This window comes from Podarcis bocagei (assembly GCF_964188305.1).
Source record: "Podarcis bocagei genome assembly, chromosome: 14".
Lineage (NCBI taxonomy): Eukaryota > Metazoa > Chordata > Lepidosauria > Squamata > Lacertidae > Podarcis > Podarcis bocagei.
In genome coordinates this window covers 36,391,359-36,403,443 of record NC_138139.1, presented here as the reverse complement: position 1 = coordinate 36,403,443, position 12,085 = coordinate 36,391,359, and the positions used below count along the sequence as shown (strand labels likewise).

General features: G+C 48.0%; 1 protein-coding gene across 1 annotated transcript in view; it reads left to right on the top strand.

The window, feature by feature from the left end:
• Positions 1-9,850: 9,850 nt before the first annotated feature.
• The window catches only part of LOC308573480 (syntaxin-binding protein 4-like), a 60,343-nt gene continuing 58,108 nt past the window's right edge, over positions 9,851-12,085 (top strand). Inside the window, exon 1 of the mRNA XM_081170408.1 lies at positions 9,851-10,312. Coding sequence (XP_081026534.1) covers positions 10,248-10,312 — 65 coding nt within the window. The 5' untranslated portion in view covers positions 9,851-10,247. The remainder of the gene's footprint in view (positions 10,313-12,085) is intronic.

Here is a 12,085-nt window from a genome sequence, read left to right as displayed (position 1 = left end):
GGCATGCGAAAGGGCTCCGGAGAGGGGCTGGCACCAACAAAGCCCAGCCCCTTCCTCCTCTAGGCTGGGTGGGGAGAAACCAGGAGGGGGGGAGGTGCCGCCGCCGCTGTGTGAGGGAGCAGGAGGGAGAGGGAAAGAACGTGCGCACTGGTGATCCACACACTGGCAATCCACGCAGTGATTCCTGGAACATCCGTGGGCCGGATTTAGAAAGCAATTGGGCCTGATCTGGCCCACGGGCCTGAGTTTGCCAACCCATGCTTTAAACAGTTATGGCTCCCACCCCAAAGAATCATGGGAACTGCAGTTTGTTACAGAGCTGCAATTCCCATCATGGTTGAACTAGCAATCCCTCTTCCCAGGGAACTCTGGGAATTATAGCTCAGAGATTAACAGGTGTTGCCTTCGGCCAGCAATGGAGAGCTTGTGATATACTCACTGTTAGCTCTGTGAGGGACATAATAACAGCTCTCAGCTCCCTTGGGAAACTATAGTTCCCAGGCATTTTGAGGCCCCTGGATGGTTGCTCATGAGGGAATGGCTCGCCATACCTGATCTGGCCTAGAATGCTATGTGTGGGTCTCTGATTGATGAATTGCTACTGGTTTGAATGAACGACTTCTGCAAAGAGGTGTGCTTGGCTGTGACCTGGAGATGGGATCTTTCCCTGAATCTGACACTGTGGGTGAGGGGGCTTGAAGTTTCCCATCCACAGACTGAAACAGACAGAGCAGACCCCAGGGAACAGGAAAGGAATGTAAGCCAAAACACCGCTATCCTTTGACATCCAGCAACCCTATCAGAAAACAGAGTGAAAAGGTGCAAAAGGCAACAGATACTTGAGTCATATCCCTTCCTGGAAACCACAGGAGTGGGGAGTGTTCCTGGGCTCAGATCCTGCTGGCCATTTCCCCACAAGCACCTAGTTGGCCACTGTGAGAACAGGACGCTGGAGTAGATGGGCCATTGGCCTGATCCAGCAGGCGCTTCTTATGTTTATAGTGGAAAAGGCAGGGTGCTCACCCATTGGCATTGCGGCTTGCTTTTGATATATCTTATTTTTATTGCATCACATTCTCTTTGCCTCTCAATATTTGCCTATCAAATGTCAAATATTATCACAGCTAGAAACTGCCTTGACACTATGAGGTCTGACAAGGAATGTGCATTTTTGGAATAATAATAATAATAATAATAATAATAATAATAATAATAATAATAAGTAAATATAGCCCCTTCAACCCTGCTTAGGGCTGGCCCAAAGTGCCCTTGAATTTTATTTGTATTTTAATGTAGCATCACTTTTGGAGTGTTGTGGGTACAATGGTACCTCGGGTTACAGACACTTAAGGTTACAGACTCTGCTAACCCAGAAGTAGTACCTCAGGTTAAGAAATTTGTTTCAGGATGAGAACAGAAATCGCGCAGCGGCGGTGGGAAGCCCCATTAGCTAAAGTGGTACCTCAGGTTAAGAACAGTTTCAGGTTAAGAACAGACCTCCAGAACGAATTAAGTTCTTAACCCGAGGTAGGTAAAGTAAAGGTAAAGGGGTAAAGGGACCCCTGAGCATTAGATCCAGTCGTGGCCGACTCTGGGGTTGCGGCGCTCATCTCGCTTTATTGGCTGAGAGAGCCGGCGTACAGCTTACCACTGTAATTAAAATGGCAGCTAGATTCAGCCAAGCAGTGTTGATTGCAACAATGGCTGCCTAACAGAAACCTACAGGGCCTCCCTGACAATGGAGGGGACCTTCCAGGGTTCACTTTGGACATAAGAAGAGCCTGCTAAATCAGTTCTGTTCTCACACCGGCCACCCAGATGTTTGCAGGAAACCTTCAAGCAGGCCCTGGGCACAACGGCACTGCCCCACCCTCCGTGGTTTATAGCAACTGGTATTCAGAAGCACTATTGCCTCCAGAAGTGAAGGCAGAGCATAGCCATAGTGGCTAGCAGCTACTGACAGCCTTCTCCTCCATGAATTTGTCCAATCTTCTTTTAAAGCCTTCCAAGTTGGTGGCTCTCACTGTCTCCTGCTGGGGCGAGTTCCATAGTTTAGCTATGCTCTGCATGGGCGTCTCTCAAACCTGCAGCTTCCCCTGCCCATCCGTCTTGGGGTTTGCCTTTCCTTTCTTTTTACGGGACCAAATGCCCACTTCACCTTCTCACCTGTGGATTTGCTTGCCTTACACTACTGTACTTCTCAAATGAAATGCTTGGCTGAGAAACAACAAAGGCTAAAGGAGGCGAGCCTTTTGCTGTGACAGGAGCTGCCGCAACGCCCAATATCTCAGCAGATTTGTTGGGGGAGGGCCGGCTGAGCTCCTCGAACCCAGAGTCACCTGGGGGCCGGGCTGGATCCCAAACAGTTTCGACAAAGCCTCCCCCAATTTCTGAGCCTCTCCTCCGCTGAAGGTGGAGCCGGTTTTTGCCAATCGCCTCCTTGTGTGCCTACTCGCCCCGTGGCTCTCTTGCAAACAGGAGAAGGAATTGGTTTTGCAAAGAAAATAAATAACACTTGTGGCATTGTACTTGTGACACCAGTGGCCCATCCCTGAGAGGAACAATAGAAGGAATAGCTGGGCCCCAAGAATGGACAGAGAAGAGCACAGGGATGTTTAAAAATAGAGTGGGTTGGGCTCCCCAAGTTGTCTGGCAAGGGGCGTGAGGCTGCCTCAGCTTTGATTGCTACACCGGGGCTGATCGCCTTTGTGAGGCTTTCAACATGACAGAGATCAGAGAGCGCCCCCTGGAGGCAGTATGTTTGCATGCATCAACAAATCTCCAGGAAAGCACGTTCCAAGTGAGGGAAAGGTTATAACCACAGATGTGAGGAAGGAGTGTAACTCAGTGGCAGAGCACTGGCTTTGCATGCAGAAACTCCCAGCATCTCCAGGTAGGGCTGGGAGAGATCCATGGCCTGCAACCCAGGAGAGCTTCTGCCAGTCCGTGTAGACAATACTGAGCTAGATGGACCAATGATCTGATTGATTAAAAGGCAGTTTTGTATGTTTACCCACAACGGAGAAACTGGGCCCTAAGCGTTGAGCAAGTATGATAGATTCTCCAGTATTTTGCACACAAGACCAGAAACTCTCTTTTCTAAAGAAAAAGAAAAAACCACCCAAGATCTGTCCTTGGTTAACAGGCAGAACTAAAGCTCACAGCACTGATCGCCGTACATGGTCCATGTTGCCAAGCCATGCTAAGCTGATGTGCTCTATGTTGCCCACAAGAGGGAGCCCCTGGGCTACATTCAGTTGGTGTCTAGGGGCTTTTAAATGAAGGTGGCCTTGCCAGCTAAGTAGGACTCAGATGTTCAGTTTGGTTGGAGTGCTGCTGCTGCTGTCATGAGTGAGACGTTGGATTTTCAGTTTTGGGTGAAAAGAGCATGCTAAAATGCTGGTGATTTTTTGTGGTTTTTTTTAAAAGAGCATATTGTTGCACAAATGTGAAGAACTGAATTGAAGACTGGAAAAATGAGAAGATGAAAGAAAATGATATTGACAGATTTGTCTGCCCCCAATCTTGGCTTAACCAGCTGAGAACTCAACAAACATTTTGCCCAAGCACACATTACCTTTGCTGCAAACTACAATTGTTCCCTATTTTGTCCACAGAGCCTAGGGCTTGCCAATCAGAAGGTTGGTGGTTTGAATCCCTGTGACAGGGTGAGCTCCCGTTGCTCGGTCCCTGCTCCTGCCAACCTAGCAGTTCGAAAGCATGTCAAAGTGCAAGTAGATAATAATAATAATAATAATAATTTATTATTTGTACCCCGCCCATCTGGCTGGGTTTCCCCAGCCACTCTGGGCGGCTTCCACAGAAACCAAAAAACACTAAAATATCATACATTAAAAGCTTCCCTGAACAGGGCCGCCTTAAGATGTTTTCTGAATGTCAGGTAGTTGTCCATCACCTTGACATCCGATGGGAGGGCATTCCACAGGGCGGGCGCCACCACCGAAAAGGCCCTCTGCCTGGTTCCCTGTAGCTTCGCTTCTCGCAATGAGGGAACCGCCAGAAGGCCCTCGGCGCTGGACCTCAGTGTCCGGGCAGAACGATGGGGGTGGAGACGCTCCTTCAGGTATACTGGGCCGAAGCCGTTTAGGGCTTTAAAGGTCAACACCAACACTTTGAATTGTGCTCGGAAACGTACTGGGAGCCAATGTAGGTCTTTCAAGACCGGTGTTATGTGGTCTCGGCGGCCGCCCCCAGTCACCAGTCTAGCTGCCGCATTCTGGATTAGTTGTAGTTTCCGAGTCACCTTCAAAGGTAGCCCCACGTAGAGCGCATTGCAGTAGTCCAAGCGGGAGATAACTAGAGCATGCACCACTCTGGCCAGACAGTCAGCGGGCAGGTAGGGTCTCAGCCTGCGTACCAGGTGGAGTTGGTAGACAGCTGCCCTGGATACAGAATTGACCTGCGCCTCCATGGACAGCTGTGAGTCCAAAATGACTCCCAGGCTACGCACCTGGTCCTTCAGGGGCACAGTTACCCCATTCAGGACCAGGGAGTCCTCCACACCAGCCCGCCCCCTGTCCCCCAAAAACAGTACTTCTGTCTTGTCAGGATTCAACTTCAATCCATTAGCCGCCATCCATCCTCCAACCGCCTCCAGGCACTCACACAGGACCTTCACCGCCTTCACTGGTTCTGATTTGAAAGAAAGGTAGAGCTGGGTATCATCTGCATATTGATGGACACCCAGTCCAAACCCCCTGATGATCTCTCCCAGCGGCTTCATATAGATGTTAAAAAGCATGGGGGAGAGGACGGAACCCTGAGGCACCCCACAAGTGAGGGCCCAAGGGTCTGAACACTCATCCCCCACCACCACTTTCTGAACACGGCCCAGGATAAATAGGTACCGCTCCGGCAGGAAGGTAAACGGCGTTTCCGTGCGCTGCTCTGGTTCACCAGAAGCGGCTTAGTCATGCTGGCCATATGACCCGGAAGCTGTACGCTGGCTCCCTCAGCCAATAAAGTGAGATGAGAGCCACAACCCCAGAGTCGGCCACGACTGGAACTAATGGTCAGGGGTCCCTTTACCTTTACAGTCAGACTATGGTTTAAGATCCTGGCTTGCTCTGAGCTTGGTAACCTGGAACATAAAGTGGCATGTGCTGATTTTACAAATGAGGGAGTGAGGTGGACAGTCCTCTTGATGCTAATAATAACAATAGCAACTACTACTACTATTTGTTATTATATTTGCATGCCTCTGCCTGCCACTCCATGCCTCGGTGATGCCACAGGACTCCTGATGTGGGGAGAGTGTTGTTACGTTCAAGTCCTGTTGGCGGACTTCCCATTGGGGCATCTGGGTGGTCACTATGAGAAGAGGATAATAGACTAGAGGGACTGATCTAGCAGAACTCTTTTTAGGTTCCTAGGCTCTTATGCTGAAGGTGAATGCAGAAGATGATGTACACGTCATCTCCCCAACCAAGTCTAATATAGGAAGCCGTATTATGCCAAGTCAGACCCTTGGCTCATTCTGCTTAGCGTTATCAACAGCATTATCAACCAGTACGTTTCAGAGCACAATTCAAAGTGTTGGTGCTGACCTTTAAAGCCCTAAACGGCCTTGGTCCTGTATACCTGATGGTGCGTCACCACCCCCATTGTTCAGCCCGGACACTGAGATCCAGCGCCGAGGGCCTTTTGGCAGTTCCCTCACTGTGAGAAGTGAGGTTACAGGGAACCAAGCAGAGGGCCTTCTCGGTAGTGGCACCTGTCCTGTGGAACGCCCTCCCACCAGATGTCAAGGCAATAAGCAACTATCCTACTTTTAAAAGACATCTAATGCTGTATTGTGTTTTTAATATTCGATTGGGAGCCGCCCAGAGTAGCTGGGGAAACCCAGCCAGATGGGTGGGGTATAAATAATAAATTATAATTATTACTTACTGGCAGCTCTTCTGCAGGATTTCAGAGGGGGCATTCCCAGCCCTACCTGGAGATGTGAAGGATTGAACCTGGGACCTTCTGCATGCAAAGCAGATGCTCCACCCCTGAGCCCTTCCCCTACACAGATCTCTCCTTGGTTCATTGAGCAGGTAAAGTGGAATGGGGAACCTTTTCCAGCTGGAGGGCCGCATTCCATTCTGGGCAGTCTTTGGGGGGCCACGTGAGAAGAAAAAGTGAGTGGAGCAACAAATGTGAATTTTACTTCAGTCCACTTTCTCCACACACTGGCACACCCCTCTCCCTCCTCCATCCAGGCAAGCAAGAGGCATCTTCAGGGTTCAAGGACACATTCCAGCTGTCAGGATTGAGCCAGCAGTATATCATACTATTCAAATTGCAGGTAACTCCCTATTAGCAAGAACACAATCTGCACTGACTTAGTGTCAGGCCTCATGAGTACAGCAGGGCATTCCCGGTAGGTCTTGCCCCATGGATCAGTTGCTGAGATTGCAAGTCCCCACCTTCCCACAGTTGTCTAAGTCCACTCCTCTCCAGGGCTTTTTCCAAGCAATCTGAGACTGGCTCCCTGCATAGATCCATCTTCTCCTATGCTCTTTTCATGCCTCTTCTTGTTCTGGGAGACAGGGAGGAAGAGGGGAGCTTGTCGCTTGCAGGAGGGGGAGACACCCATGACTCTTCACCGGCCTGACTCGTGTCTGCCACTTGGCCTATTTCCTTCCATTCTCCTGCTTCAGCTTCTGCCTCTGATTTTGCACTTCTCTCTGCTACAGACTTTCCCAGATCGCTAAGTCCTATCACCACTTCAGCTTCTGACACCTCCTCTTCTCAGCCTTCTCCCTCTGACCACTCACTGTTGTCCGACCACCAGTCCCCAGGCTCTGAGCTTCCTTCCCTTGGGAGTTCCCCAGCTGGTTCCTCGCACCATTCCTCTGCGTCCAAGCAGTCCATGAAACCAGTCAACCAAAAATGCTCAAGTCAGGTGAGGGGTGCGGCCTGGAGGGTATGTGTGGTCTAAGGAGGGGTGAATCCCAAGGGAGTGTGGCATTCAGCGCCCAAGCCTGGAGTTCCCCACCCACAGTGTAAAGGGGGCCGCTCGCCTGTAACACAGTCCTCAGTGGGCTCAGCACTGTTTAATCACAGCAGTGCCTATTAAGAGGCCTGGAGCTTCAGCGTGGCTTTGTGCCACTAATGCCTTTGCTTGCCATCAACTCCATCAGGAGTCCCTTGCCAAGGTGTGACACATCTCCACCAGCGATTAACCTCTTAGCTTCACTAACACCCGTGATCCAATAGACCTATGCACCCTGGCAGGTGCCTTGGTTCTTCACAGCTCCATGCCCACCCACCTGCAGCTTCCGCTCATCTCTCTAACTATGGCAGGGAAAAGTTCTTGCCAAATCTGAAAGCTCTTTCGTTGTGGTGGATCTCAGCCGGCATTTGCGCAAAGGAAGACATTTGAAAGAAGACGCATACCGAAGGATGGACCAGTCTTGTCAGTGTCAATTCTCTCTCTGTTCCTCTTCCTTCCAGTTTTCTGTACATCTTTGCCCCATCCGTTGCTGATTTTTATACATTTTCTTTTTTTAAAAAAAACAGCTATATTCTCAGGTTTGCAGGAGGTGGCAGTCTTAGGTGTGTGCAAACACTCCTTATGTTTGGCATTCTGTGTACTTTGCTGTATGCTACATAATACTAGGGATCATGATTCAAAAAGCGCCTTCAGCTAAAGACAGTCAGAAGGTCATATTCTTCTCCAGTTTGCAGTAATAAGCTGTAGGGTCACCAACCATCTACTCCAAGATAAGGTCCTATGTCTTTTATAATTGCTTTACAAGCAGAAATCAGTAGGTCCCGCAGCATACACTTCTAGGGGAATGCTTCATGGGTTGAATTTTTGAATCACTCTGTGCAGACTTAGATCTTAAGATATGGAGGTCTAAGCATGCAGCCAACATTTTACCTAATCGCTCACTAAGAAGTAACACAATTCAGTAAGTTTAAATATATTGGGCTACCTCATCTCCTCATTTTTGGAAAGCAATTTCCCCTGATATATTTTGCACACTATGTTCACAAACATCTGGGTTCTTATGCACACTTCCCCTGATAAAGACATTTTTAATTAGTTGATTGCAAAAACGTGCACATTTGGCAATATACCATACAAAAATATGTATGTTAGCAGGAAGGTTCCCTAAAATGTAGACAAATTTTCATGAGGACCCTTTTTTTTTTGAAAATAAACATTCCATGCTGATGTGGAAATGTATTGAACTGAACCATAGACTATGAAAAATGAGAACCTGGGAGAAACTGAGGCAGGTACACCACCTTTCATAGGACAGTCATCTTGGCCTGTTGCTTGTCTGTGTGATTCTATTAATCATACTATGAACTATCCCTTTCTGAGGCATTATAGTTCAGATGATATGGAAGCTCTGCTATTTGTGGCTTTGCTAACTCGTATCCCTCAAAGCAAATACAGAAAATGTGATGAGCAGGCATGCATTCCTAAGCGCCCAGGGAGTAAGGATGGGCAAATATATCCGTTTCCAATCCTTTTCCCCATCTTAAGTTCAGATCTCAACCTTTCCACATCAGTCTGTGATTTTTTAAAAAATAAAAAATAGAAGGCCTCATGGAAATTTGTCAGCATTTTCTTGAATTTATCCTAATATGCACCTTTAGTTTATACACAGTTTTTCATAATTTTTGCAAAACAACTTTCCCTAATAGGATGCACTTCTGTCCATCATTTTTGCAGTGTTTTTACACACAGCTTAGTATATGCATTTTTGCACACGTCGCCTGGCTGGAGGGCTGCTCTGCAAAATTCTGAGAAGTGCAAATTTTGAAGGATGCCTGTGTTTTGCTTCATGTAGTGTTTCGGAAAGTGTGAATTAGGTTTGCCTTTAAACATGAACTGAATTGAATTCCCCCCGCATCCCTGACAGGAAGCTCTGATGGACCGCAGTGCTGTACTCCCAGGCCACTACATGCCTGAGAGCATGTCTGTTTGCAGCTCTTCCCACACGGCAAATACTGTTGGAACGCAAATATGTATCCGTTGCAAACATGATTGCCGTGGAAAGTGTGAAGGCAGCTCTCTAATCTATCTCTGGGCAGCCTTTGAGGGGGAGGGCTTGAGCTATCCATTAATCTGTTTTCCTTAGCTGTTGAAATTGGATTTTTAAAGTTTCCAAGAGGGACATTTCTATTCTCTTTAATCTCTTCTCTCCCAGCCTGAATTTTGTTGTTGGGGACAGAGCGGGTGAGCAAATTTATACATGTGTATATACTGAGATTTTAAAAATAAATAAATCAACAACACATGTGATCTAAAAGAGTTTTCTATATTTTAAACATCCTAGAACAAACCTCTCTCTCTCTCTGCCTCTCTTTTTTCTTTTAACTGGCCGGCGGGATATTTGGACTGTTTACATACTAAATGAAACCATAAAATCTTCTTTTCCTTGGTCTGCTCTTGGGCAAAGGATATTTTATCAACTGAGTGGGAGGGAAGGGCTGCCGACTTGATTGGCAGCACCTGTAAGTCTGGAACGCGGGGAGCAATGAGAAGGCTCCGTGCCAATCTGCCGTTTATTGCGTCCCCAGTGTGATTCCCAAGGATACCTTGCGGAGGGCTCCTGGTGCGCCTTGCTTGTCTCCCCAACGCATGAAACAGACTCATGACCCACTAACAGCAGCATCCACGATGCTCCTGAGAGCTCTCTGTCACGCAGGAGCGAAAAGGAGACACGGGAGGGGGGTCCCTCTGATCCTAGCTGTCCCTTCCGGGAGGTTTTTACAGCCACCCTCTTGTTGTTATGTCTGGAGCCAGAGCTAAAACCTTTGGAAGCCCTTGGGAATGATTCTGCCCTTGACGGACCTGCCACTTAGGATTAACAAAGAGTCACAACATCTGTTCCTCGCACGCTGTGCCCGAAAGGCTGCCAGAATGAAATGCTCAGGCCAAGACCGTGGCGCCAGCCCACCTTTGTTAGCCGACGCAAGAGGAAGTTGAGGGCATTGCCCTTTTGCAAATTATTCCTCAAATCAATTCGCACTGAGAGCCAAGAGGCCTCCAACTCTGGGGAGCCCGTCGCATGTCGCGTTTTTTCCTTGGAATTAGAGTCATCGGATCCCACCCCTCAAACGCTCCCGTGATTCTGTAGGTGTTTGGATTGTCGGGGAAAGCGCGTGCCGTCGGGTCGCTGACATATGGCTTTGCAACTGAGCGACCAGATTTGTTGCACGGTCTTATTCCATCGCTGGGGACAATAGGAGGGAGCCAGTCATTCCGGGGCCACGAGAGAATGTCCTATCTTAAGCCGACTGGCAGGGAACTTGAACGCTTTGACGGACTCTCTCTGATTTATTGGTAAGAGGGGCTGCTTGTGGTCTGGGGAGTGGGGAGAAGGCTTAAGTGTCTTCCTGCACAACTGGTTGTCTTTTGCACATCAGTGGAGACGTTTCGGGATTTTTAGGAAGCATGAACAGAACCCTGCCAAGGCAGGGTGGGGGTGTGTGTTTTTGTGTGGTGTTGTGTACTTTGGAATGTTCGCCCAAGAGATTCGTGAGGCCGGACCAAGCTGCAGATCAGAATGTCTTTTCATAAAGCTTCTTAAAACATTGTAAGGAGAGTAAATGCCAAGATGCTGGTACACAGCCAAAAGACTGAATCAGAGGATACCCTGTTTTGGAAAAGGCGAGGATGTTCCTGGGCAGGTTTCCTTGGCATAAAATACTTGCAGGGAGATATAGTGAAGTTCCAAGCCTGTTAATGGACAAATTGGGAACCAGCTATCCTTTGAAAGCCACTCTTCTGCGAATTTTGCCGTGTAATTCTCCAGCTTAAAAATGGGCACAAACATGCATGCACTGGGGGGGGGGATTATTTATAAAAATGCTCATATTAGTAAAAAATGACCCAGATTAAAACCATTATATCATGGGAAAATTATTGCGAAAATTTGTGTAGGAAGCAACGTTGCATGCAATAAGTGTGTAGTTTAGAAGAAGCATTTACCGTAAATGCTGACAAATTAAATGCTGATGCAGCAATATGGTGAACAAGACTAGGGAAATGAGAAGTAGGGGGAGAAACAATTTTCACCCATCTTTACCTCTTCCAGTGTTGCATTGGTACCTTAGTCAACAGATCCTTACACCATTCAAAGTGTGTGGCACGTGATGGGCTTGCACAAGAATTCTGTGCACACGATGGCCCCAGATATGACTTCTGGTGGGTTGCCAGGTGGGGGAGAAGCAGCATAGGGAACTCAGTACATTTAAAGGGGTGCCTGGGTGACCAAAACAACAACAAAAAGCTTGAGGAACATTCTTCTCTAGGGACTCGCATCTAAAGATCTGCAGGAGAAATCAGTAATGTCTGGATTACAGTGCAGACATCTATTTTAGATTGAACATTGGTTTGGGACAATGTTTTGAACCTTGTTGGTATTGCTAGGGAGACAAAATCCTTAAGTTCCCCTTGGCAATGCAGTTGTGGTACTGGCAGCCTACAGGTCAAGCCTAAATCTGAATGGAGCGTGTCCACCACCCACAGGCCAACATCTTTAGGCGAGGCGTGACTGTGTACCTATAGCACGGGCACCTAACTTGTATCCTTCCATGCATATGTATCCGTGTGTCTCCTCTTTTGTGCACACAGAGTTTCGGCAGGCGAGCCACATGTGGGAGGGGGAAACGTTTTGTGCACACAATGGCCCCAGTTTGCATTCATGATTATTCCCCCCTTGGGGGGGTCTCCTCTGTTATATTGCAAGATACTTTTGTCAGAGAAGGAAAGTCCTGATGTGCGCACATAACCCGCTTTTGCATGTAGACATGACTGAAGGCTATCCTGGCTGACGGCTATTTTGTCTGTAGATTTGGGTATGTCCCTGGATGGATCGGGTCTGCTTGGGAATATTATTCATGCCTACCTGAATGCCTTTCAGTGATGTGCATGCAGTTGTAAAAACCCTGGGTCAGTCTACTAGACGTGTTCGGTATGTGTGCCTTGAGTCTGTGTTTGCATAGATGCATATGCCGTGGTTTGTGCAAGCTGAATGGAGAATGTGCACAAACACTGGCCATTGTACAAGTTCCTGCAAATATATTGAACTGTACACAAACACGTAATATTAAC